This window comes from Larus michahellis, chromosome 6, assembly GCF_964199755.1.
Source record: "Larus michahellis chromosome 6, bLarMic1.1, whole genome shotgun sequence".
NCBI classification, from domain to species: Eukaryota; Metazoa; Chordata; class Aves; order Charadriiformes; family Laridae; genus Larus; species Larus michahellis.
The window spans coordinates 40,907,572-40,935,413 of NC_133901.1; the positions used below are offsets into that span (position 1 = coordinate 40,907,572).

At 43.1% G+C, this 27,842-nt stretch overlaps 1 protein-coding gene across 3 annotated transcripts in view; it reads right to left on the bottom strand.

Annotated features, from left to right (window-relative positions):
• PHYHIPL (phytanoyl-CoA 2-hydroxylase interacting protein like) overlaps nt 1-27,842 on the bottom strand; it is a 134,116-nt gene that overhangs the window by 29,583 nt on the left and 76,691 nt on the right. Inside the window, exon 1 of one of the 3 annotated variants that reach the window (XM_074590414.1) lies at nt 5,937-6,292. The exons of the other annotated variants lie outside the window; for them this stretch is intronic. Coding sequence (XP_074446515.1) covers nt 5,937-6,042 — 106 coding nt within the window. The 5' untranslated portion in view covers nt 6,043-6,292. Of the gene's footprint in view, nt 1-5,936; nt 6,293-27,842 lie in introns of those variants that run through there. 3 annotated transcript variants of the gene reach the window in all.

Sequence of the window (27,842 nt, forward strand, 5' to 3'; positions counted from 1 at the left end):
ACACATTATTCATATTCTGCTCTGAAGACAAAATTATGAATTCCATCATGGGTTTTTCCATGCACCTCATGGGTTTTCCAGGCTACTACAGTGTCTGGCTGCTGAACAAACATTCATTAGTTTATTTTGAAAACATCTCTGTGAGGGGAGGCAATAATACGACTTCCATTTTACACATGGAAAATTGAGGCACAGAAAACCACAGAATCACAGAATGGTAGGGGTTGGAAGAGACCTTCAGAGATCACCTAGTCCAACCCCCCTGCCAGAGCAGGGTCACCTAGAGCAGGTTGCGCAGGAACACATCCAGGCAGGTTTTGAATGTCTCCAGAGTTGGAGACTCCACCACCTCTCCGGGCAGCCTGTTCCAGTGCTCTGCCACACTCAAAGTAAAGAAGTTTTTCCTCATGTTGAGACGGAATTTCCTGTGTTCTAGTTTGTACCCGTTGCCCCTTGTCCTGTTGCTTGCCACCACTGAAAAGACTCTGGCCCCATCCTCCTGACACCCGCTCTTTAGGTATTTATAAGCATTGATGAGGTCCCCTCTCAGGCTTCTCCAGGATAAGCAGACCCAGGTCCCTCAGCTTTCCTCATAAAAGAGATGTTCCAGTCCATTGATCATCTCTGTAGCCCTCCACTGGACTCTCTCCAGTAGTCCCTTGTCTTTCTTGAACTGGGGAGCCCAGAACTGGACACAATACTCCAGATGTGGCCTCACCAGGGCAGAGTAGAGGGGAGGATGACCTCCTTCAACCTTCTGGCCACACTCTTTTTAATGCACCCCAGGTTACCATTGGCCTTCCTGACTACAAGGGCACACTGCTGGCTCACGGTCAACTTCTTGTCCACCAGGACTCCCAGGTCCCTCTCTGCAGAGCTGCTTTCCAGCAGGTTAACCCCTAACCTGTGCAGGGGTTATTCCTCCCTGTCTGCAGGACCCTACACTTGCCCTTGTTGAACTTCATTATGTTCCTCTCTGCTCAACTCTCCAGCCTGTCCAGGTCTCGCTGTATGGAGCACAGCCATCTGGTGTGTCAGCCACTCCTCTCAGTTTTGTATCATCGGCAAACTTGCTGGGGTTACACTCTGTCCCCTCATCCAGGTCATTGATGAATATGTTGAAGTTAAAGATGGTTACTAACTTTCAGTGCCCAGTGAAGGTGGTTAATGCCTCTTTTCTCAAAGCATTTAGCACGGCGCTTTGTACGTTCCAAGTCCTACTCTCACTGAGTCAGCTGCAGCTGCTGACACTCAGAACCTCTGAAGCCCTGACACCATGGTATCAGGATGAACCAGAAAAGGAGAAACACAAGAAATAACAAACCCCTTTGAAAAGGAGGTAGCTCTTGCTCAGTTCCATGCAGAAAGTCCGGAACAGACTCACGGTTAGAACGAAACTTCTCCCTCCTTTCTTCCCCCACGATGTTTACAACATGCCATTCAACATCCCCAGTATTCACTACACAGCATAAACATCCCAACAGCGTGCCGGTTCTGCACAGAGGACCAAACTTTCACCATTTCATAGCTTTGAGTGCTTAACTCAGCAACCTTAATAACCTATTGTATGTCTGCAATTTCTTAGATCTTACAAAATGGCAACTAAAAAGAAGATTAAAAATCTACCTGTGGCTTCATATCAATTCTCGTATGGGTATCCTGCAGTGCTGGAACATTTAGGTGCACAGCAAAAGGCACAGATGGTACCATTTGATCTAACAGGCCAACCATCAGCTGCACCACACTGCCAGCCTTCACGCAGATAAGTGCTGAAAATGGATGTCATGCTTTGCCAGTGAATTTTAGACCTCCTTGCTGGCAAATGAACAAGGAGAATTTGGTACCCTGGGCTTGTGTGTGGCTTTGGAAGATGGCACGTGCCAATATACATGACCTTTCTCTGGCTGTTACACCAAAACATGGCCACTTCTGCCCTATTCCTTTAACTTGTTCCTGTCCTGCCCCTTCTGGCTCCCAGTCACGCTTCAAAAGTCCTGTTCTTCATTCCTAAGGCTGTCTTTTCAGACACAGTCTCTTTGCTCAGCAAGTCCTAGTTTCATTCGTTTACTCCTAACCTCTGTGGTCCAAACTACCCCATTCGCCCCTCCACATTCTTGTACTTTCTGTCTCTTCTTTGCAGACAAGTCTCCAGGTTTACTCTTCACAGGTTCACAATTCTCATTCCATCCTCATTCAGCCAATTCATCTCATCTGGGTGAACACCCCCTCATCTTTTTTCCCAGTTTTACTTTCCTGCACAGCCTGCCTGAACTTGGATTACCTCCCTTGCTCCTTCATCTTCTTTTCCTATTCTCACTCAGAGTCATTTTGCCCACTTCTGCCTTCCCATTTAATCTAATCCTCACAAACATCCCCAGCTTCTAAGTCTTTCCTGTTCTTCTACCCTTGACCAGCCACTGCCTCAGTCTCTATTAGCACCAAGCTCAATGTGCCTTCTGGGACATTTTTCTTGCCCCTCTCCCCAGTCCATGTCTCCCAGGTTCCAACATCGTCGTTGAAGGTTTGTTGCTCCTTCCTGCATTCCGACAGGTGTCTTCCTCTTTCCAGCTGTCTATGCCAACTGTAAGCACAGGGAGAGCAGATGCCAGCATCACTGCTCTCACCCTGGCAGGACCCCAGCAGCCAAAGCGCAGCATCTGTAGGGGGAGCACTGCACAACCACAACGTGGAGCTTCAGGAAATTCAGCTGCTAAAATCTAAGACTGTTGTAGCAAGCCTGAGAAAAGCACAGTTTTTTTCAAAGGCTCCTGATTTCCTGAAGTTAGATATATTTTCACAGAATTGGCCTGCTATGACACAAAGGGCATCCATCTACTAAAGGTTTAATCCCTGGGTAGGGTTAATACAAATTTTATAAAAAGGTCACCAGAATTTTTAGCACAGATTAAACATTCTTTCCTGGCCTAAATTTAAAGAAATATGGCTGCCATGTTCAAACACGACAAAGGAAAATAACAAATGGTACACTTTTTCCTATACAGAAAGTAAGTTCAGCAGAGTTCTAAGGAACTATATGTTAGACTGTGCAACAGACTAATACCAAGCTGTGCCAGTAGACCCACCTACAATAATGAAAAGAAAAAATAATGTAAGATGCATTTGTAAATAACAGAGAATGCTGAAACTAAGAGCTGATAACTGGCTTTATAATGTCGCATTCATTATTATTATCTTAATAATAATTAAGTTTGTTATCTTACCAGGTGGTTTTTATAAAAAAAAAAATCTCCAAAATGCATACATTTGTTTTATTTTTATTTGACATTTGTAAGTTTTCTAAATGGTCTTGATTCATTAAAAGAGACAACAAGGCTTGCAAAAAACACACTGAAAAAAACCCAGAAAAAATCTAAAAATATATGAACTGTTGTGATACTATTAATTGCTTGCTCCAGTTCCTGGATTTTTGGCTCCTGCATATACCTCCATAGGAGGTATAACTCAGTTTTCTGAACACAAAATGTTTCAATATTAATTTCCCTCATCTTAGAAAACAAGAAAAATATTTTGTTACCTGCATAAATATTACATTATTGCTTACGCTTATACTGCAGCATTGCCTGCAAGTCCAAACTAAGTATGCTGCAGAATTTATCACACCTGGATATAGAATGTCATAATTTCATTGACTACCTTTAAAGTTACTACAGCTTAGACATCAAGGACATTTTCAAAAAGTGAAAAACTAGCATATTTTTAATTCACCACAGGTAATATATTGATATTTGATTAATCTCAGTGATGCCAACATATCACCTTAAGAACTAAATCTTTTACAACAAAGATACCCTAAAAAAATATGGAAGTGTTTACAATATAAATGCACTAATTAAACCCACGTACGCAATTGGGGCTCTAAATGTGTTGCATATACATTTGCATGCTTACGTAGAAAGATCAATGCCCTAACCTTTGCTTGCTTGTTTTTATGTTCCCATTAAAACAAGCTTTTTGATACATAAGTGCCACCTGTAGGAAATACTGAAGTATGCCCAAGTACAGTCTTGTGCCAAATTAGGCACCGAGTTGCACATTTTACATGCCCAGTATAGGTGCCTCCTTCAGAAATTCAACCATGTATTGTAGGAAGCAATGACCCTGTACAACAGTGACTTACTCGATGAAGATTAGTTTGTAAAGCCAGATCTACAGCAAAGATGTTTTCCAGTGAAGCCTATTCAAAAGGGAATTAAAATTAAAAATACTACGTTTTTGCATTTGCTTGTCTGCATGACACTATTCCATAGAAATCAAGCAGTCCTTAACTACGGTCTGTTGAGCCAAATAGAGTCTGCAATGATTAACATGGAGTACTTCACTACAGTTACTTGGGGTGGACAAATACGAAGGATTACATAATTTATCTATTTTCATTTCTCTCTAGCATTAATAAAAAGAAATATACATGAAAGAGAGTTTTAACAAAAGAACAGTCTAGCCTCCAATACTATAAACATAGGTTGGTTTCTCTAGGCAGCGAGTTAGGCATGAGTGGATAGAGATACATATTATATCTTAATTCAAACATAAATAAATTCAAAGAATTTCCAGTGCAGCTATAAAAATAATTACTGAAAAGACTTTTCAATGCCTTCTCAATTTCTTGAATATTTCAAGAAAAATAAAGAACTTAAAAAATCCAACATTTTATATTGTAAGTCCACCTAGGTCAAAAGAGTGAAGTATTTCATCACAATCAATTTGCAAAAAAATAACTGAGAAAGCTGGACTGAGTCTTTCTATAATCACCACCTGTAACAGTTATGCTCCAAAAATACACTCACAACAGGCAATTCATTAATTCAACTGTACTGTTCACTGACACAGTACCTCCATTCCTGGCTATATTTACCAGGTAACGTATATTCCACACCCAAAGCACATTCTGCAACAACAAATGCTAAGTTATTTTTGACAATTCAATGTCAAATGGGAAGATGAGAATAATCTGGTATATGAACACAGATTACATGCCACTCACTTTACCAGAAAATATTTTCATTGTCTGACTATCAGTTTTGTCAGTCATAGTTCTGCACAAACGATACTACTCCCTTCTACCATAGCTAGCTTTCAGTGTTGTTTTAAGCACGTAAACGTGTTGGTGCTCTCCCTCACCGCCACCTTACGTTTACCTGGCTGCTTCGACCCAGATAAATCGTCCATATCCGCACCCGCTAACTCTAAACCCAAACTTTGTGTGTCCGACGGTCGGGCTGTGCCAGCCGGGGGACGCGCTGCCGCTGCCCCCGGGGCACCGCGCTCCCCCGGCACCGACCGGCCCGGCCGCGGCGCTGTCCGCGGTGCTGAACCGCGGGGCCCACCAGCCCCGCAGCCTCCCGCTCCGTCTCCCCCCGAGCCCCAGCCTCGGCCCGATCCCCGCCGTACCGCTCGGCACAAGGGACCGGCAACAAGTTTCGCCGCTAGCCCACGCCAGCCAGAGGATCCCTGTGTATTTTAAGCACCGGAACTGCCTTACAATACAAAGGAGTTCGGAGATCGCAGAGAACAAAACACCCACAAGGGCTACTAGCCTGGTCCCTAGAGCTGGACTCTCCAGCGCCTGCTCCGGTTCTCCCTACGGCCTCTCCCGGAACGAACCCCGGCGTCCATTCCTGGCAGGGCTGTGCAGCAGGCTCGCCCAGGGGTAAACACACTGCAACGCAAGGGATGGCTCAGGGAGCGGCTGGTTTCCCTCCCTTCCCTCCAGCAAGGTGCAACCTTCTCTTTTTTTCTTTTGTTCTCGATGGCAGGAGGGTGGCGGCGGCGGCGGGAGGGGTGGGGAACACTAGCACCTACAAATACATGGGGGATAACAAAGGACCATACGCCGCGGGGATTAATTTGCATTAGCATCCGTGGGGGCAGCAGCATCTTGCGTCTGCAGGGATTAGCCGTGTCGAGCCCGGACTTACCGTCCCTATCGCAGAGCTGAATCGCCTCCAGGCTCAGGTTCTTGATCACCTCCTCGCAGGGGCTAGTGGGGCTGCTCATGGTGTGCGCCAGGCGCGGAGCCTCCATCGCGCCCCTCGCCGCTCCCTGCTGTCGCGCCGGCGGGGCTGGGGCTGGGGCTGGCCGGCTCCGCGGCGGGCGGGCGGTGCAGAGCCGCACGGCAGCGCTTCCCGGCGCCGCCCGGCTCGGTTGGGCTCGGCGGAGGCGGGCGGGGAGCGGATTTGTCACTGCAGGCAGGCGGGGAGGGGGCAGCAGAGAGGCGCGCAATCACCGCACACGGGGATCCGCGTTTAAAGGGGCCGCCGCCGCCACCCGGTTCGGCCCGCTGCCCTCCCCCCCCTTCCTTATGTAACGGCGGCGGCGGGGCCCGTCGCAATCCCTCTGCCCGCTGCCATCCCCCTGTCCGTCACTGCCCGTCTCGCCCGGCCCTTCCCCGGGCCCACCGCCCGCCTCGCCTCTCCTTTTCTTTCCCCGGGCCCACCGCCCGCCTCGCCTCTCCTTTTCTTTCCCCGGGCCTCTCCCGGCCGCGGATCCCGGGGGGGCCGGGGCCGCCGGGTGCCGTCCCCGCGGACACAGCCCCGGGCATAGCCGGCCGCGCCGCGGTCCGTCGTATTTGGCGTCGTCGTTTGGGGCTAAGGAGCGGCGCATCGACGCCAAAACCCCAACGGCCCGCGGGTATCGATTCCCCTTCCCCGGGAACACGGCTTATAAATCAGACTAAACTGCCAGGGAAGGGCCGCGTGCCTTCGCTTTGATCCTTCAATTATGCAAGAATCTGAAGAAAGAAATATTAGCCCTTGTTAAATTGATAAAACAAGAAAAGCTGGCAGAAGGTTACAGATGGCAGGGCAGGGTACAGGAGTGAGTCGTCACTGGCTACCTGCCCTGCACGCTTCCTGCCTGCTCCCTTTGTGGGAAGGAGAAATAACCCGCAGTGTACCAGTGCTGTTCCTACCAAGCTTTTGTGAAGAGTAGATTATTTTATTCTTTTTTTTTTAAATCGGGGAGAAACAATTGCATCTCAGTTAGCAGTTTCAGGAACAAGAACGGGGCCAGAAAAGGAGAAAATTTACATAAAGAGCAATAGGAGAAGAAATTTAAGCTCGTGCAGCACTGCACCATGGGTGGCTGTGGCGGCTCGGCTCCCTCCTCACCACAGGTCCACAGGGTGTACAAAGAAACAGCCTCTGGGCCTCCAGGGCTGCCAGAGCCAGCACTTGCTCCAGGTTACAGATTGACTTTGGGATCAAGCTCATTGTGCTCAGATGCATCATGAGTCTCCAGATAAACCGGTTTCAGCCCATTTCCTACCACTCATTACAATAAGCATTCCTGGCACCTCTCTGTTTTTTCACTAAACCAAAATTGGCAACATTTGGCCATCGATTTTGAGACACCAGCAGCAGCTGCTTTGAGAAACACCAGCTCATTGCCCACTGTCCCCCAACAAGCTTGAGGCCATGATGTTTCTTGCTCAGTACTGCATGCCAGCAAGTCCACAGAGTCCCTAAGGCTCCCCTTTGCCATTTTGAGTCCCAAGACCACCCAGTCTCCTCCCGGTCCTCACTGATCCAACGCAGTAGCAAGCTCCACGCACAGCCAGATGTTTGTCACTCAGAGGTGGCTTTCCACTGGGCTTTGGGATTATTCTATTCTTTATGATGGTTTCTAGGGACACTAATCTGAGGAAATGGGCTCTGGCATTACCTTTCACAAAGCCACTTCCAAGTGCTGCTGCCTGGGAGAAAGAAACAGGTTCTAGGAGCCCTGACTCCTAGGACACCTTCAAAAATCAGTAGCGCAGCACGGGGACAAAGTGCAACGCTGAGCAGTCTTCCTGCACCGTCTACTCTTCGCCCCCTGCTTTCCTTGCTCATCTTCTATTTTTTCCTCCTCTTTGTCTCTCTGTTGTGTTTTCACCATGAAGGAAAATGTGTGCAGAGGGGTCAGGCAGAGGAGAAATGGAATGAGTGGGAAGGAAACCTAAAGAAAATGAAAAGGAAGCGATACCAAATAGAGAGGGAGAGTGTGAGTCAACGGGGAGGTGGGAAGGGAGAGGAATGTATGAATGAATGCACAGACAGAATGAGGACAAATGCAGAATCTGAGAGGGAAGAAACGAAAGTGGATGAGACTGCATTCATCAGGTTTTAATTTTGGCTCTGACAAGCATTAATTCCTCACACAGAAGCAAAACCTTTCTCCTCGATATTGCAACTGTTCTTAGCACACAGTCATCTCCTACGTAAGGCTGGAAAATGTCTTTCTCTGAAAACAGCGTATTTAGTCTCTCGGCCTTATGTTCCACATTCATTCCTTTCCACAAAGTGGCAGACACTTCAGCAGCTCACGCAATCTTACTTCTTTGCTACATTATATAAAGTCAATTTGAAGCAGACGCTTTTCTTGAATAGAGAGAATTCCCATTTTATTCTCTCTGCCTCCGTTTTAAACACCTTTCTCTCCTCTACTTTTTATTCTATGCAACTGAAATTGTGTTTTTAAGAACGGATGGATTTTGCACAGCTCTTTGAAAGCAGACAGCTTTGGGAGCATTCCCATTCCTCCAAGACCTCTCATTTCTCAGCTGCCTTTTAGCAATAACCCCTGCCTGAGCTATATCTATTTATCTCCCCACACCATTACGGTTGGTTTTTTGTTTTTTGGGTTTTTTTTTAAAGAAAAGACTGGTTAGTCTACAAATACTGGCAGACTTCAGTGGAACAGTAGAGCAAAGAAACCTTTTCCACAGCTCTGCTTTTCTGAAGCATGAAACAAGCTGGACCTGCCTGAGACAGCATTTTGCAGAGTCACACTTCAGATTTCATGCTTCCCTCAGCCAGTCGCTGCTCCCATCACCTGGGCTCGGGCTCAACATTTTTTAAAGCTCAAATTACTCCCAGATGTGATCCCGTGCAATCATTCTGTGGTGAATTTAGTCTTAGGTGTTTCAGTCTCAAAGCACACAATACTGTCTTGGTGTTTTTCTTACCTGACAGAACTGTACTCTGCTTGTCTTAACAAGGAATAGCATTGTCTGAGGCACAGGTTACGTTTGTGCTAAAGGATGACAAATTTTCAGCGTATAATCAGAACGTTTCTTCTGTGACGGATTATCCCTGACAGTCTTTAGCAAAAAATGTCACGCACCACAAATATGGGTCAATATTATGTAATGGGAAGGCTGCCAATGGCAGCGCAACATGAGAGACAACAGTGTGTGGTGTGTTTAAAACTGCAAAAGCTTGCAAGGAATTTGCCACAACAGCAGCCTTCAGCACTTTGAACATTAAATAGAATATTACCAATTTCTATAGTTCAACGGGAGTGGGTCTGTTATTATCGCAACCTCACATAAGGAGAGAGAAGCAGCGTTTTCTAGGACGATAAATGTACCGGGAAACATGTGCTGTGACACACAGCTCTTGCCCGGCTAGGTTCAACAAGCTGGGCCCTCATGCCCGGCATTCACAGCCCCCTGGGTTGGTCACCAAGACCTTGTTGCAGGGCTACCGCTCTACAGCAGACAGGCAGAGAGGCTGCCAGCCAGCTGGGGAGGTGTGTGGCTTCTTTCCTAAAAGCCACTACCCCATGCCATAAAAGCGAGAAGCCATAAAAGCGTGAGGAAAAGGTGCTGTGTGCTCCTCTCCTCCCCACAAACCAACCCACACCCCGATACAAAGTTGTGTCCTGCCTGTGCTGTGCTCCATTTTGGGAGAAGTGCTCTGCAGCGGCAGCAGACTACAGCGCAGAGCTGTAAGGCAACCCTTTCCTTCCCATTTGAAAACACTGTTGTATTTCACAGTAGCAGGTTTTTATTTGCAAGTTAAAAAGAAACCTCCTTTTTCAGACTTCATCAAGACTCAGAGTTCCAGCTCTTCCTTCCCACTTGGGAATAAAAGGGACTTGTGTTATTGCTCAGTGGACTGTGCAAGCAGAAGGCAGAAAGGCTACAGACAGTTTTCAGGAAAGAAAAACAAGGGAAGAAATAAAGACAGTTCTTTTATTTCTTTCTTTCCTTTTTTTTTTTTTTTATTAATACGTCACTTTTGAGGAGAAAAGCAGAATATTAAAGGACAGCTAAACGGAAGGGTCAAAACCAGTATCCAGCATATTTTGGGTCAGTTCTAAAAGGAGCATTGACTAAGCTTAGCAACTAACTCCTGAAGTTTCCTGGAAAAAAATGCTTTGCAATTTCACAGTCATTCTTTGTCTTTAGTGGCCATGTCTGTTTCAAGCATGCAAAGGCACATACTCACAAAGAATTGTGTGCGAGATATTCTTGAAATACCATAGGACGGAAGTAAAATCCACACACTGGTGACAGAAAGACAAATAAAAAAGATGTAAGACGCTAAGTGAAAGCCGTGACTATGTACAGTTAACGTGCAGTGCGACACAGCTTCCTTTTCTACACAGAGACAGACATTGATGTATGACAATTTAGAGTACTAGGCACAGTATCTCACTGGGAATGTCTTTGTTTTTTCTCGGATAGCAAAGCAAGAGCCTTCTCAAATGCTCAAACAAGGAGGATGATGGCACAAGCCCCCCTTCCCCCCCCTTTTTTTCCCTAGGAAAATCCAAGGCAGAGCAGCAGTGCTTAGTTTTAGCGCTGGAGTGAATCTCTCTCCCTCTTTCTCCCACTCTCTGCAAAGGTGACAACCGCAGCCAGGCACCCTGACACTAAGCCCAGCCGTGAGGCTGCAGCTCTCTTGGGAAGGGGTCTGTCTGCTGTTTTCTGCTTTCACGTTGGTCACGATGCTGGGAAGCCCTCACTATTTCTGGGAACTCTCCAGTGAGATGTGTGCAGTAGTTCATTCATCTCAAAACATCTCTCATTCTTTGTTTGGAAGACTTCATTTCAGCAACTGCATTCAGTTCGTGCATTCAGGCTTTTCTTGCAAGGCCATAAAACATACTTTAAAACGTCAAAGATACTATTCTGAGGTAATCTTGTGACCTCTGGTGCCAGGGGATGTACTCAGGAATCTGAAGTCTTTTGTCTAGTATGATGTGAAAATGGCTTCTATATGGGGAAAAGCTAGTCTACTACTCAGATAAAAAGACAATCAGTCTGTGAAAAAGGCAACCAGGGGGATATACGTGATATTCACTAAAGCACAAGTAGCACAAATACGGTGGCCAAAGTCTGTTTGCCAGGTCTCCCAGTACAAGAATCAGAGGGCATCAAATGCAGTTAATAGCAGCCAGCTTCACAACAAGCAGAAGGAGGTGGTACTTTGTGCAATTGGTGTTAGACTTGTAAGGCCAAAGGATAGTGTCAATGCTAAAAGTCTGCATTGGTTCAAGGAGAGGCTGGAAACGTTCATGGAAAAGAATTCCTTTCGAGTTACTAAACCCGCAAGTGATTCGGAGTCCCTAATCTGAAAATTATTAGAATCTGGGGAAGAGTCACTGAAGACTGTTACATGTGCTTGTCCTGCTCTTCATCTTCCATAAACATACATTTTCAGCCACTGCTCAAATGACCTGACCCAGCACAATCAAGGAAATGCCCTGGTATGTAAGCCTTCCTTCCTTACCAGCCACCACTGCCACCACACCGTCCTCATTCATAACGAACACTTCAGTATATGGAGCCCTCCCACTGTGTCTGGGTGTGCAACTCCCAACCTACTTGTGAGCAATGTAAACAATTAAAAAGAAACGTTCCTCTCAGATAAACAGAAAGATATGAGGCAAATTATTAATGCTATTTATACTGCTGCTTTCCAAGTTTCAGTTTTCTGATCAGCTTTATAAAGCCGGAATAAGCATTTAAGACAGACAAATTCTTTCATAGGCAAAAATAATGTATTTGTAACTTCATAAAATTTATTTGTTGCCTAATGGGCACAAAGTACTGTTAATGCTCAGCATTATCATTTATTAATTTGCTTTTCTTTTAAGTTTAGCCTCACTTTATTATATCTATAGTATCCCTAGAGAACAACTAGAACCTTCTGTATTTCCTCTCTCTTCTGTGCTGTTAATCATTCTTCCTACTTTAGTATCATTTTCACATTTAATTAGTGCTTTATCCTCCAGATACCGGACCATATCTTGACCTTTAAAGGATACTACCGTCCGCTTATCCTTGACAATGCTGACTGCTATTCACATTTACTTTCTGTCTACAGTTCCGTGGCCAGCCTGCAGTACCTTTAAGTGAATTTTAGCCCAAGCTGACTCGTTGCAGTAAGTCCCTTAAGATATTATGTGGCAGAGCATCAAATGCCTTTGCAAAGTCTTGATGCTATTCTGTACTCTACTAATCTTCTGGCTTCATCTTTAAAAGAAGTGGAGGGATAAATGTTCTAATTTGTCTGGCTTAGTTTACTCTAGTACACCTGTGTCATATCTGGGTCTCATTATACTATTCACCTCCATATAAACACATTTTCCCAGTCTGCTTCAATATTTATACTATTTATTTCAATTTGGAGCCATACCCATAAGACAATAGTTTCCATAGTTACTCTTAATTCAATTTTTAAATACTTGTAACATGCTGACACTTCATTAGTCTCCTGATACTTCCTCAATTCTCCGTGGGTTTTTTTAGCAACTAGTTGTTCCATCAGTTCTATAAATACCCAAAGGGACACCTCAGATGCATTTGTTCAAGTGATGATATTTCATTATGTATTTCTTAGTTGCTTTTTCCCAGCAGTTCACAATTACATCAATGATTTCTCAACCAAGCCATTATTCAAAGTTTAATCTCTTTCACAATAAACTGCATGGCAAAAGTCCAATTATTTTTAGTGGGAATAAGAACTGGTCTCAAAATTTATCACCGTATTACAAATTAATTACAATTAGTATTTTCTTGGTCAAGTCATTTTGCACTATTGTGCCTTCAGGACTTATAACACGGTCTCTTCATATTATCTTTAACCTCTTGGCAACTGTTTCAGTGTATCCTCATGCTGTCCCTGTTTTTCTCACGTGCACTGAACTTGGAATATAAAAGCCTGTTTTGGTGGCCCTCCAGTTTTCTGTTTCCAGTGCAGTTCATATTTTAGTTTTACTTGCTTAAGTAGCCCACAGTGACCCATTCTCTCTTCTGCGTTTCCCGTTTTCACTGGAACAAGACACATTTCTGCTGGCTTTCCATTCCAGTATCTTCTTGAGTCTTTCCTACTGCCCCTCCCCTTCAAAGCCCACAAAGGCTTTTCTTAAATTCTCTCAGCGAATCCTGTACATTAGATTTTCCTCATAATACGACATCCTTTCATTGGATGACATCAAAACTCTTCAAAGACAGCCAAGAAGGAGGTACAGTTCAGTAACACATAAAGTTAATAAAGAAGGTCCAAGTGACTAGTTCCTCAATGTCAACTAATGATCTGGTTTTCTTATAACTATAGAGCTTTAAGCTTTTTCATAGAATCATAGAATTATTTAGGTTGGAAAAGACCCTTGGGATCATCGAGTGCAACCATCAACCCCACTCTACAAAGTTCTCCCTTACACCATATCCCTTAACACCACATCTAAATGACTCTTAAACACATTCAGGGATGGTGACTCCACCACCTCCCTGGGCAGCCTATTCCACTGTCTGACCACTCTTTCTGGGAAGAATTTTTTCCTAATGCCCAGTCTAAACCTATCCTGCTGCAGCTTGAAGCCATTCCCTCTTGTTCTATCGCTAATTACCTGTGAGAAGAGACCAGCACCAACCTCTCTACAATGTCCTTTCAAGTAGTTGTAGAGAGTGATGAGGTCTCCCCTCAGCCTCCTCTTCCTCAAACTAAACAGTCCCAGCTCCTTCAATTGCTCCTCGTAAGATTTATTCTGCAGGCCCTTCACCAGCTTCGTTGCCCTCCTCTGCACTTGTTCCAGCACCTCGATATCTCTCTCATATTGAGGTGCCCAAAACTGGACACAATACTCAAGGTATGGCCTCACCAGTGTTGAGTACACGGGGACAATCACCTCCCTACTTCTGCTGGTCACGCTATTTCTAATACAAGCCAGGATGCCATGGGCTTTCTTGGCCACCTGGGCACACTGCTGGCTCGTATTCAGACGCTTGTCAATTAGAAACCCCAGGTCCTTTTCTGCCAGGCAACTTTCTAGCCACCCTTCCCCAAGCCTGTAGCAATGCATGGGGTTGTTGTGGCCCAAGTGCAGGACCTGTCACTTGGCCTTGTTGAAGCTCATACCGTTAGTGTTGGCCCATCGATCCAATCTATCCAAGTCTCTCTGTAGAGCCTCCCTATCCTCATGTAGATCAACACTCCCGCTTAACTTGGTGTCATCTGCGAACTTACTCTATGTCCTTATCAAGGTCGTCAATAAAGATGTTGAACAGAAATGGTCCCAACACTGAGCCCTGAGGAACACCACTTGTGACTGGCCGCGAGCTGGATTTAACTCCATTGACCACCACTTTTGTATAAGCACAGAAGATACTCGTTATAGATTAATTTTGCTGCCTGCCAGCTGTTGTACCATCAAGATCTTCTATGACTGAAGTGACATGGCAAGACAGGAAAGACACCATTGTCTTATCCCCCACTGCTACCATGAATACAGCTAATTAACTGCTAAAGAAATAGAGGAAAAATTATGTTAAATGAATGAGAGGAGGAACACTCAGACATTCCCTCTCCTTGGCTCAGAGCCTGGATGCCTAGTGAGGCTAGTCTTAAATTTCACTCACTTGACTCAGTCACTTACTACAAGCTCTTATACTGTCTTTCAGATCTATGATTAAATATGTGATCCACTATTAGAATTTCACAAGGAAATACATTAGAAACAGCAATTAAGAGCTGCGTTCTACATGGTTTTGCTCTGATAGGAATGTCTGCCCACTTAGCACCTATATTCAGGCAGATTAGATAGAGGGAGTACACGAACAGACAATAATGTGACTGCTAGTTTATAGCACTGTTTTGTTAATAACATCCACAAGCATTTTAATTAAACCATGTTGTGCTCTGAATGATGTCCTATCACTGATACTTGTGTTCTGAATATGTGGCAGCCCCACAGTATGTTATTTATTGATATTGTAGCAGTCCTTACAGACTTCCAGTTGCTGTACATGTGTAATGCTCCAGAGTGCTTAAAGCCAGTGGAGGAATTATGGCATTCTGTGAGCCTTGAAAATCATAGAACTGACTCCAAAATCTGTTAGTGACTGATTCACTGCTCCTGGTTCTTAAACCGGGCTGCACAGCAGGATAGTTGCAAAGGCCACCTTTAGACTAAGGAGCTTATTTGCCTTAGGATCTTTCCACAGCCATTGGGGAGTGGTAAAGTCCTCAGCAGAGTGTCTCAATGGGACCTGATTGTAGGTGCTCTGGGCTGCCCCAGAGGAAATGCTTTCTCTTGATTCTATAGGAAGCTGGGGGAGAAAAGCATCCCAAGGCTAAATCTAGGCTTTGTGAATGCCCCTTGAATTATCCTTGTATGTGTTTGCAACAGCCGTCTCTGATAATCTGCGATATATTCTAGAATGAGAAATGAGAACAGCAAACAAATACTACAAAATTCTGTCTCCTAAGCTAACACTAGCCCCTGCCCTCCTTGTCCAAAGTTCAGGGGGCTTAATCTACACTACATGCCCACAGGGATGGTGCTGGCTGCAAAGCAGAACAAGTAGTCATTTATCCAGGCACAGCTGTTGCCTAATGACAGAAGTCTGACAGTGGCTCCTGTGTGATGGAACGCCGGTCTGTTTGCAGACTTGCCTGATCACTGCTTATCTGTGACCTGCTGAACATGCATCAAAAGCTCATAATCTGTAAATTCTTTTTCTTTAATTTTCTCTTTTTCTTCCATGCTAACTGCTAACCTGATATCTCACATGAATTTTTTTAATCAAATTTCCTAGAGTTATTTCTCTATTTTTGCCTTTTAAAACCAGTATTTTTCTTCTTCTGAATTCTCTCTGTTCTTATTTTTCTCCACTTTTAGTCTAACCTCATCTACTCCCATCGGTCTCAGTGCTAGCTTCTGATTAATATACCTCCACATAAATTCAATTTAGCCACTGACAGTACTTTTTTAGGCTTGAGCACATGACATCCACCTGGTCATTTCTGGGGTGGGGAGGGCAAATGAGGTAGAGAATAGCAAAAAAGCAAAAAATTGCTTTCTGTGTTGAAGTGGTTGGCTTTACTTAGTGAAATCAAATTTTCTGGTGTCTTGTGCTTAGCATAACTATTTACAGTAGCTCCCACTAGACAAGAAAACTGTCTTCATCGATTTTATCAGTCTTATAACATATTCCTTGTCATGCTGTGGAAATATGAATTTGTGCATATAAGTGACAGAAAAGTTTTACAATAGCAGATCCAGCAGAGCAAGAAAAGTAATGGTGTAAGGTGGAGCTATACAGAGCTTTGTACTTCAAATGCTAGTCATCTAGATTAGCCCTACTATTTCGCGTGGGCAACAGCTACACTGCCACAGCTTTATTTCCTTAAATTTTTAGTACAGTCACTACCCCTTTAAACATATTTTATAGCTGTAGCTCCATCAAATTAACTGAGAGGTTGTATCAGCCTAATTATACACACGTCTACAGTGATACAGCTAATGTCATACAAAAGCTGAGTACAAAACCCCCTTAATTTCTGTGTACCACTAAACAGCTCCTGCCAGAAATGAATTAGCCCTGGTATTAAGGCAGTACTGAAACCTGTGTGTATTTTTGGAGCAGAGCCAAATGTTCATTTAGAGTAAAGACTCTGGAAACTTATTACCACACGTGTGTTTACATTCATAAAATTTATTCAAGCAAAGTTATTCAGAAAAGACAGATATGACACAGAGTGAGCCTAAGGAGAGATGGAAAACTGAAATTCTTTAGCATCGATGAAGGACTATTCACATGTACCTAACAGTACAATAGAAATGAGTGCCAGTGGCAAGAAATTATATCCAAATCCTCCATTCTCTGCAAAGAGTTTGAGGTCTGAGCAAAAATTCTCCATGACCACTTTTTTGTCATCCACCCTGTGGTTTTGTTCTTTCTTGAAGTCAAGCAATATATCTAGGGGGTGCATATTATGTACAAATCAAGCTAAATCCAAGGGTTAATGAGATTAGCAGCTCTCCCATAGGCTATCTATAGCCTGACCACTAAGTCTTATGCCCTCAGGAGTTAATAACAGGGCTATCACAAACACCAAAAATACACGACTGGCCTCTAACTGAATTGCAAGCAAACCTTCCTGCTTCCAGCACAGGAGCAGTGATGTCCGATAAAAATGTGACAGCAAATAATTCAGGGACAAAACACAGGAAGGTGCTCCAAGATGTTTCCAGGGCTTCTTCCCGTGCTTACGAGGGATAAGGGATGAGGGATGCTTACTGACAAATGAGACATGCATTGGGAAGCCCAGCTGTGAAAGTAGAGGTTAGTTCCCCAACTCCTCTCACCAGTTATCTCAAAACTACCTTCTTAATTAAAACTTGCAAAAAATGATCTAAAAGAAGTAAGCAGTGAACATGATGGCTAATGAGGGAAAAACCAAGCTATCTGGGTCTTGGCTCTATTTTGGTGCACAGTGCTTCAGCATTTGAAACCATGCCATCTAGAACTTATGAAAATAGTTATCGGCAAGCTTTATTAAATAGCAGACAGTTTGGGCCAAGATGCTCATTCCCAATGTGCGGCTGTTTGGTTGCAGAAGGCAAATGGCTGTGAGGTGCCAGAAGCATCAATACAGAAATAGGAGCAAGCAGTGGGATTAGGCTACAATTGGTTTGGGGTTTTCAGCACTCATTAAAATGACTGCCTGACAGCACTGTCTAAATGGAAATATTATGCAAGCTTTATGCAAACTGTGAATTCATCTCAGAGTAAAACCTCCTCCCTGTATTTTGCTGGGAAAAACACATTATGGACAAATGCATTCACACTGAAATAGATCATGCAACCAGTTTTAGAGAGAACGCATGGTCTTATCCCTATTTTCTCATTTTGGATTTCTCCACCCTCTCTAGGGATGGTGGTCTGAACTCCTTATACCATCACACTCTCGCTGACCTCAACAGAAAATTGCTCATCTCAAAACACAGCTGAGCAGAGCAGCCAGCTGCCTCTCCTTCAGCCACTTGTTCCCAAACCAAGGTTGCAATCCCACGTGCAGCTGCAAGGCAGGCAACTGAGAGTGGGGTCAGTTCTCCAGCCTATTATGTGGTGGTTCCATAGGCTGTGGGAGCAAAAGCTTTGCTACAACAATGATCGTGGGTATCTCCTTTCATTGCTTTTAAATTGTTTTCTCCTCTTCCTCCCCCTCTGCTAGCCATGGAGTCTTATTACCGCTTGATCCATCTGAACCCTAAGGCAAAGTTTTCAGCACTGGGCACACTCCTGCCGAGAGAGTTTTGTATGAATTATAAAGTCAGGGCATTCAGATAGTACATCAGTTCCCTTCCCGCAGGCTGCCTTCATGAACGCTTATTCATCTTGAAATGATGGTACGCTAAGAAGTCACTTAAGCTTTTAAGCTTTCCTGATCTCATGTCACAACCTCAAGAACAACCAAAAGGGAGAAGGAGAATGCCCAAAAAGTATAAAAACAAAAACTGTAGCCAGAAACATTTCTGTTGCTGCAACTGCTGTTAAATAAAGAGATCGCTCCCTGCATAGATAAAGCATAACAGTATGTTCTGTTATATAGCTCATAACAAACTTTGATTCAGTTCAGTATTTTTGTCACCAAATGATTATTGCTGTGGTATCCTCCTTGGTTTGGGAAAGTAGACAAACAGCTAGAAAGCCCATCTGCATGCACCCTTCCAGAGACTGTAAAGGAGGAGAAGCAAATAGCAAAGAGATATACAGCCCTCTTCCATTGTGGCAGGACTGTTGTCTATTTCTGACAAACAGAATATCATTCTGGCAGAGACATAAAAATTAATTTTTCCTGTCATTATGTTTATCAGCATTGGTAGCCTTTACAAAGCGCTCTTGTATTTCAAAGATAAAATTACCACACGAACTCTAGCTGTGCACTTCTAAAAAGGCTAAGTGACACATTTCTTAGAGCCTTAAATCATGTCTTCCAGGCCTGCTGGAGATCAGAGGCGTTTGCACAGGGGAGCAACTAAGTGGAAGTCACTTGTAATGTTCTACCTGCTAACTAAAGAGCAGACAAACACTGGCAGGCTGGGCTGGAGCTGCAGGCACACAATGCTTGCTATGCCTCATTTCAGAAGTATAGCATTGCTTTCTTTTCTCTCATGCCCTCTGCCACACGCCAGCAAACAAATAGGAGCCTGGGAGCAGCTGACCACTTCTGATGCCAAGGCACTGTATGCGGTGGACTGTAACAGCCTGTGTTCGCCAGCACTCCTCAAAGAAACGGAGAAGGCAGTGTTCCTCTCAAGCCTTGTGTGAGGGTGGGGGAAGGAAGGGGAAAGGAAGCCACTCTCTGGACTCTTCATCCTCTTGTGGGAGCTAAGCAGAGGAAGCCAGATTTAGGCAAATGTACGAATATGAGATGATGGCAGGTTGTCCCCTTCCACACAACACAGCAATTGCAGGAGTGCTGTCAAAGCCATGACACCAGCTCTTGATGCTGAGTTCACATGGTTTGGAAAAGTGGGAAAGACAGAGGCACAGGAGCCCTCTGCACTCTGAGGCTGTTTTGTCCCTTCCCCGGGCACAGCGCAGTGGCTGGGACAGCTGAAGAAGCACACACACGGCAGAGCTGCTCTCAAAACCTCTTTGCCCTTCTTTTCCCCAAAGTGCTTTCTCTAGCTCACCTCCTTGCTTACCAGTGGTTTCTGGGGAAGAAGAGAAAAAGGAAGAACAACAAGGGGCAAATATAACTTGTCATTTCCAGAGATAACACAGCACTGCTGCAGGGATCAGCAGGCACATGCTGGTCATGCTCCTTTCCACAAGGACACGTCAGGGGCCCACAGAGAAACCATAACTCCTAGGGGTGAGGAAGCTTCAGCTTGACAGGTACACCACAACTGAGTACCCATTCCCCACACTGCCCTAGATCTGGCTCTGCAGAATGGTGGACAGAATGGACTCCACGCATTTCCATCATTCAGAGACAGCTTATCAATTGTTTGAGGACCTGTCCAGGTCAAGTTTGATTCTATTTTCAGAGCTGTGTAATGACTGTTGATGACATCTGCCCACGACTAGCAGCAAGCATTGATGAGTACTGTAAACAACCGGTTTCCAAATGTACAGCCGCATGTCTCCTTTCTGCTCCAGGCAGCTGATAAAGATCCATTGATGGTAGTTGCTGTTTAATATGGTAAATGATTTTGGAGATTACAGTCTTCTCTTATGTAATCTCCTTACATAAGGGCTGAGAAAGAAAACAAGTTAAGAGCAGAATCTGAATGGCAAAACATCAGGGGATCTGGAGCTCAGCATAGGTATTGCCATCTTGAAAGGCCTTTCTGAGTATCCAAGCTAATAAAAAGCCAACAGAAATAAAATTCACCCACTTTTAAATATACAAAAGAAACTTAACTAAGAGTTGCAGCTCACCACAGAATCCTGTGTGATAATCCACTACCTGGTATTTAGTTAACCAGATGTTCAGTGAACGAAATGGGAGGTAACTAAGCAAGTACATTTTAATCCTAAGTAAAACCAAAACAAAACTGAACAAAAAGCTCCGAAAACTAGCGTTTGCAAATGGGTTTTTCCTGAGGTATGTTCAGGTTGGAGAAAACCACGTTGTTCTTCTGAACCAGCTGCCACGTGGTGACACACGGTGTCTGACATTTTTTGCATGCTGATTTAGGAAACTCTGCTGTGCTACTCCAGTCAATCTGCCCATGTGCTGCGTCAGCAGCTCCTGCTGTAAGCGTACTGCTTGTTGCTCCTAAGGAAGAGTGCATTCATTCATTATTGCTCATAACTCATGCTCCTAGTAGAGAAAGACAGAGGGAATGACTTAAAATGTTTAAAATCTTAATGGCAGAGAGAGGAGAACATAAAGCAAAAGATAAAGGGGAAAGAAGCAAGAGTAGCAGAATGGATGGAAAATGCAGAGAGGCTCTTTTGCCCTTTTCATTCATATTTATTACTGTCTGCTCCGTTCCTTTCTTTATCTTCCTTTGCAATACCACGTGTCATACTGTGAGCTTTGAGAACACCGTGCTCAGAGAAAATCTCAAAGAGCCAACACATGCAAGACCTGAACATACCAGAGAGATGAACAACGTTCATGGGTGGAGGCTGTCTGCAGTAATATGAGAATACCTCAACAAGTTTCATACCTACAGAAAAAAAAGGTCAAAATCGGGAAAGGGTCTGTCCTGTCTTTACTTTTAAGCGTGAGGTATAGAAGGCTCACAGATTTACAAAACTCAGTAAGCGATGTAGGTTTTTCACTGCTTTTAGATGGGATTTGTATCATTTCTTAAGAGAGCTGAAAATACTGGAAAAAAATCCACCAGCATTTGCTCAAACTTTTTTATGAATTCAGTTCAGCTGGGTTCAGTTCCTTCTATGTTTGTCCTTCAGATACATTCTAATGAACAAATTTGCTGGTGATGAGACTCACAGAAACTGAAATCATTATGTAAATTATTCAGTGAAGGATTTGGAATAATGCATTGGTAAATACTGGATTCTTAAAGACAGAAGAAACTAAGGAAATTTCACCTCTGCCCTGTCGCTACACTAGTTATAAACAAAGGGCTCATATCTGGGTTGCTTTTTTTTTCCGATTCAAAAAGATGTAATTCTGAAATTAGTTAACATTAAAATGTTTTTCATGCTGGACTTTATCAGCCTCTCAAATGGAAAACACATCGTAAGCATGCATATTTTATCAAAAACTTGTCTTTTTTTTTTTCTGTTTGCATTTTTGCCTTAAAATGCAAAACATTAGTTGATGTGCAGTTCCTTGGAAGTACGATCAAGGCCAAACTTGAGGAAAAAAAGGTTGAAGCTCCTAACACTGGCCCCATTTACAATGAAATGGGAGGGTTGGAACTAGATGATCTTTAAGGTCCCTTCTAAACTGAACCATTCTACGATTCTATGAAATTTCACAGGCAGAACAAACCCAAACACAGTACTTGCACGTGTCTCTCTTCAGCCCTGCAGAATAGCTCTGAAATATAAGGTAGAGAGAACACCCAAAAGGAGGGAAAGTAAGGAGAAAAAAACCCACACCAAAACTAAGGGAAGATACACTGCATGTTCTTGTTTCATGGGGTAAAAACAGTGATGACATATTGATCATCTGACTAGATTAAGTTAATTAAGAAAATGAGACTTTGACATGTTTACTACTGAATTACTAAATGTGAGCAGACGTGTTACTACAGCGGCTGATGATGTTAGCCCTACCCAGCTCTCTGGCTCTGTTGCTCAGTGCTGTTGCTGCACACGCCCGTTCCACCAGTCTCCTGCTTTGCTCTTCTTTGCCCAGCAAGTGAATCCATTTATGTCTGTCGCTGGTGCTATATATGTAACCGAGTTCATCATACGTTAGACAGACTCGTGAGACAGTTTTGGGGAACTGGTAATCCACAGCGTGCAGACACACTCTTGACTGAAATTTCTAAAACCAGTGTTCTTTGTGGGACATTACTAGCAAAAAAAAAAGAAATCAATGTTTTTAAAGCATTTTGCTATCATCAACACTGAGAAACACAGAGACATGGGGAATTTCAAGAAGCTGACTTTCTGCTCAAAGGTAGCTCTTGTATTAACAATTTTCTTTAAACTGTCTCTGCAATTTTTGTAATATTCTTACAGTGCTCCTCCTCCCTCCATTTGCTGTGTTGTCTTCCATCATGAGCAGTAAGTTGGCCGTCTGGATCTCTTCATTCACTGTGACATTAGGTACTTAAGCCTAAGGCGTCAAAGTCTTTCGAAAGGTTGCACAGGGTGGCAAGGCTTTGGTTCTGAAGATGAAATGCATCCAGGCACTGAATTCTGAATTTCAGTGATTTCTTGACCTATGCTGACAATTTGCACTCTTTTTTTTCTCCATTGCTTCTAGGAGGGAGACATTCAGTTATCCAAATATTTCTTTTGGACGCAAATATAGCTTAGTTGCAAAAATAACTGAATGTATATGAACATCAGACCTTATTTATAACTGCTGCTCTGTTCCATATGTGATTGATCGCCTCCAGTAAGGATACTTAAATGGAGCTGAGCTATTTGTGTTGGAGGCAGTGGCTGCAGAGCAGTATCATTTGGCAGTCACCAGATAGCTGAGCTTTCTTAGTGCTCCTCTGTACGTGCCCTAGCAGACACTAGTATTTTAAAAGTCACTAATACTGCTTTTTAGATTTCTGAAGTAATGGTTTTGCTCTGCTTCTGCAAACTTTTTGCTTTTCCTTCTGCACTGAAGTCACAGTTTTCATTCTCCCCCTCGCAACCCTCTTTTGCTGGGTTGCCTTTTAAATTCATTCACCTAATAACACAGCATATGCAAGATAAATATTTTTTTTATTTATATATAACACCTATATTTTTTGCCAAGTAAGAAATAGAGGCTATGGAATAGCGTAAGGATAAAATATCACCAGCAAAGTCCCCTAAAACAGGGATTATGTTTTTTCTTCCCAGAGTGATAGCAAGAAGGAAGTTCACTGACTTCGATGCAAGCATTGAAACAGAAGGATCCAGCCCAATTACCCTTGGCGGAACAGCACAGAAGGATTTTTCACAGGAAGACATTCTAAAATGACACCTGGAACTTGATGGCATTGTATTTCAACCTTGATTAGAATAATTAGTTTATACCTGTTATGACACTATCTCAAGTAATTTAAACATAATATGCCCTGAAACCATAAACAAATTATTTGGCAATGATTTGGAGGAATGCTTTATGTGCAGCAACCCCTGAATAAAGTTAAGGAATGAAGTTATCAGGAGCCTGAGCAGCAGAAGCCCCGCTGCTTAAAAGACGTACGTGTGGATGTCTATTTCGAGACTTTGCTTCTAAACTATCAAACATGTCCCTAAAATAACATTACACCAGTACACAGACCAGGTCAGAAGGGAACAGTGGCGAACACCATTGCAACCTCCAGGTTTCTGCTTAAGAGTAAATAGTTCCACACAGCCAGGAGTATGCAACTAATCTGCTGAAAGGATTAATTATGACCTACTCATGTTTCATCTCTCCAATAAATGTCCTACCGAGAATCATAAAATATTGGAAAACAATGGATTATAACATCAGGAGCTTTGAAAGCATTTATAGAGCGGCACTCCAGAAGAACCCCTGACTGTACACAAACTCCAGACAAGAATAGCACTGCTGGTATTTTGGAAAGATGTTGGCATGTCATTTGGATATAGTTTGCTATTCTGTATTTCTATTTCAAACTATTGAAATGGCCACTGTGTTCTGAAGGGATGTACATCAAAAGTTGCAGGTTTTTTTCCTCACATTTTGACAATCACCACCACCACAGTATGATCTTTACATGCCTCTTGTTCATCACAGGTCTATAAATTCCCTCCTGATAACCAAAATGAAGCTTCATGGACACAGAAAAATGATTACACAACCATAGAAACAACATGCACCAAATTAAGTTGATTTTTTCTTTTTCAAACATAAGTGTAACTCCATTAGAAAATCATGTAAACTTAATAAAAAGGGACACAAATTCAAGTCTTGACTACGCCTTGCAGCATATTTTGGAGGTCAGCAGGCAGAGACTATCTTAGGTCTGAGATTAATACTTCTAGAGATGAAAAGTTATCAGAAATGGTGGCCACCTCCACTTCTGTGCACTCAAGTGGCGAATGCAGCTCCCATGCTTTGGCTTGATACCATCAAGCTGGAGGAGCCCAGTCTATGAGGAGGATAGCAAAACACACGTATACAGTTTAGATACAAATGCTGATTATAGAAGCACCTTATCTTGTTGCACAGAAGCACTATGCCATGGGGAGTCTTCTGTAGTTGCATGTTTCTATACTGACCTAAACAATGTGTCCTCCAGCAGCTGCTGCAGAAGGCCACTCCTTGAGTGGGATGAGAGGTAGGACCTGTGTAACTGCAGGAAGACTTCTGCTCCATGGCACCGTAAGAATAGTTGTCTGCCATACGTACGGTATACAAGTGCTCATTTTAATTAAGGTTTAATCTCCTCAATCTCTGCACTAATCCTTGGTTCTCTTTCATAATATTCCCACAGACCACTCCAGGGTATTTTCTGGCATCAAAAAAGTCTTAACTTTCCTGCATTTGGTCTGGCTTGACAGGGTCCTGTGTATCCACCTTCATCTTTTATTTTCTGACAGAAATCTGCTAAATATGTCAGGCAGAAAAAACCACCAGTGTTTGAGCATTAATTGGACGAGAATGGCAGTTTGTGGATTTGAGGAATAGCAAAGGTGCCACTAGAGTGTGTAAGTGGGCAGCTGGCAGAGCAGCTTTTGCCAACATTTGCGTCAACGTGGGAGTACAGCAATATGGTAGCTGTTAACATTGTACTCAATAAATATCTCATCATATGTGAAGATGTGACTAGTCTTTTGGAGAAACAAGCTGAGTATTCTCTGCATCCGCAGCAGGATTTCATGTGTAATCCCCACAAATGCCAGCAGGCCTTCGTGGGTGCTTAAGTACTGTATACATAAAATTGCTTTCTTAAAATCTAGTGTGTTGGTAAACAGTAAAATAACAGTGAAATAATTCACAGATTTAATTATCCAGAGAAAAACGGTGTAATGCTCAACACAGCACTTTTTCTCAGCTGACTCAAGCCTTAAGGGAAAACACACAGGCCTGCTGTTGCCAAGCACACGTGACAATTTTTGTTACTATGAGACTTGGTTTCTGTGTGCTATATAGACTAGAATAGACTGTTTCATATGGAAGGGACCTACCGTGATCATCTAGTCCAACTGCCTGACCAATTGACGGCTGACCAAAAGTTAAAGCAGGTTATTAAGGCCATTTTCCAAATCCAACACTGACAGGCTTGGGGTATTGACCACCTCTCTAGGAAGCCTGTCTAATGTCTGGCCACCCTCTCGGTAAAGAAATACTTCCTGATGTCCAGTCTGAACGTCCCCTGGTGCAGCTTTGAAACATATGTGCATCCATAAAAAGGAAGCACTTAAGTTATTTACAACTTTTCTTGTTGTTATTGTTGTTGCTGCTGCTAGAATTATTGCTTTAGGACTAAGGAAATTGTTTCTGCTTACATGAATTTGATACAGTTCGTAACTATTGGAGTTAAACAACAGAGACAATATTGTAGATAAAAATGGTACTAAACCTCAGTAGGGTACATTTCTACAACTATTTCTTGCCATAAGGTTTCCTCCTGTGGATTTCTTACAACCCTTACACAAAGATTCCCTACGTTCCTCTGTTAGGAAAAAAATTACCTGGTGTTAGGTTTCTGACTTCTAGTCATGTTCTGTTTTCATTTCGCCATGACATTTCTCTCTGTGAGGAGTGTGCCTACACTTCTTTCTACACCTTCTTCAAAGGGCCTTCTTTCTGTGCCTTGGTCCACCACAGCTATTCTTCTGAGTGCCTTGCCAACACAGCTATTAATTTTGAATAATTCCCGGAGTCCAATGCTCTACGCTTTATGTAATACACATTCCCCTAGAAGAAAGTTCTCTATAATAGAAATTTATCGTGACATCAACAATTGAAACATCACCATTTGGAAGAGTCAAAACCACTGAGATTTCAAAGAAATTTTGTCTGTGACACTTTAAAAAGGTTGATTTACAGATGCAAATAGTAACAAACACAGAACTGGAGCAAACTCAAAATATATAGAATAACATTTGGCTTGATCTTTTAGTCCATTTCATTGAAAATGAGCACACTAAATTTAGTAAGGTGTTATAAAGCGTTAATTATTTTGAGGACCTATTAAAATACCCTAAGTTAATAATTTCCTTATTTTTATTTCTTTCTACATTGTCCATTAGTATCTTGCTGCCAGCATGTGCACAAACCCCAGAGTAAGCATGCTTTTTAACACTGAGAAATTCTAAAACAAATGCAACAAAATGTTCTATCAAGCCACTAGTAAAACGAGGAGGCTACTCAGGTACAGAAAATTTTCCAATCAGTAGTAATGATGCTTATCCACTCTCCAAACCAGCTTCCAAAATGAGGGTTCTACCCACAGAACATCACCCTTGTTTTTATCTTTACATTCACAAAATCATACGCTATCTTTTATGAAAGAATTTGGGAATGTAAGGCAGTGGAGGAAAAATGACAGTACTAAATGACAGTGCTACTTCAAACTAAAATGACTTATTAAAGTACTTCGGCTACTATGATGGACAAAAATGCTCCTATATGCACAGGAAATTTAGTTTTACAATTTCACATGGAAATATAAGAAGGGCTATTTACACTTTCTTACTGAAAAGTTAATGACTTGCACATTCCCTAATAAAATACTTTCAATCAGCTTCATTAATGTATCTATTTACATTCATAGTTATTGTCATAAGCATGAAAAAGGAAGATACTTTCTCCACCCCATCCCTTAAGCCTAAAAGCTTGAAATTTATATCTGTAGAGAAATATCAAACTCTACCATTCCCTCGCACCAAAATCCCAAAGCACAAAATTGCACCGTCTGAATGAAAATGAAGGTCCTGAAATGATGCTCCGAAAAGTGAGATATCAGCAGACTGATTTTTGCAGCAGGCAGCCGAGCCAGACCACGGCAAGGATGGGTACAATGTTTTACTGCTATGTGGGGTCAGCCCACTGCCTGCAGCGAGTGAAGAGCTTGTGGGGACGGGCCAGCCCCATGCAGGACAGAGGAGTAGAGAGCCTGACCACCCAGCAAAGTCACCACTTCTCTTCCAGCTGGAGACCAAGGCTGTATTTTAAGCTGCCTCATTTTTATTTACCAAACAGGTAAACAAAGAGCCTCATGCA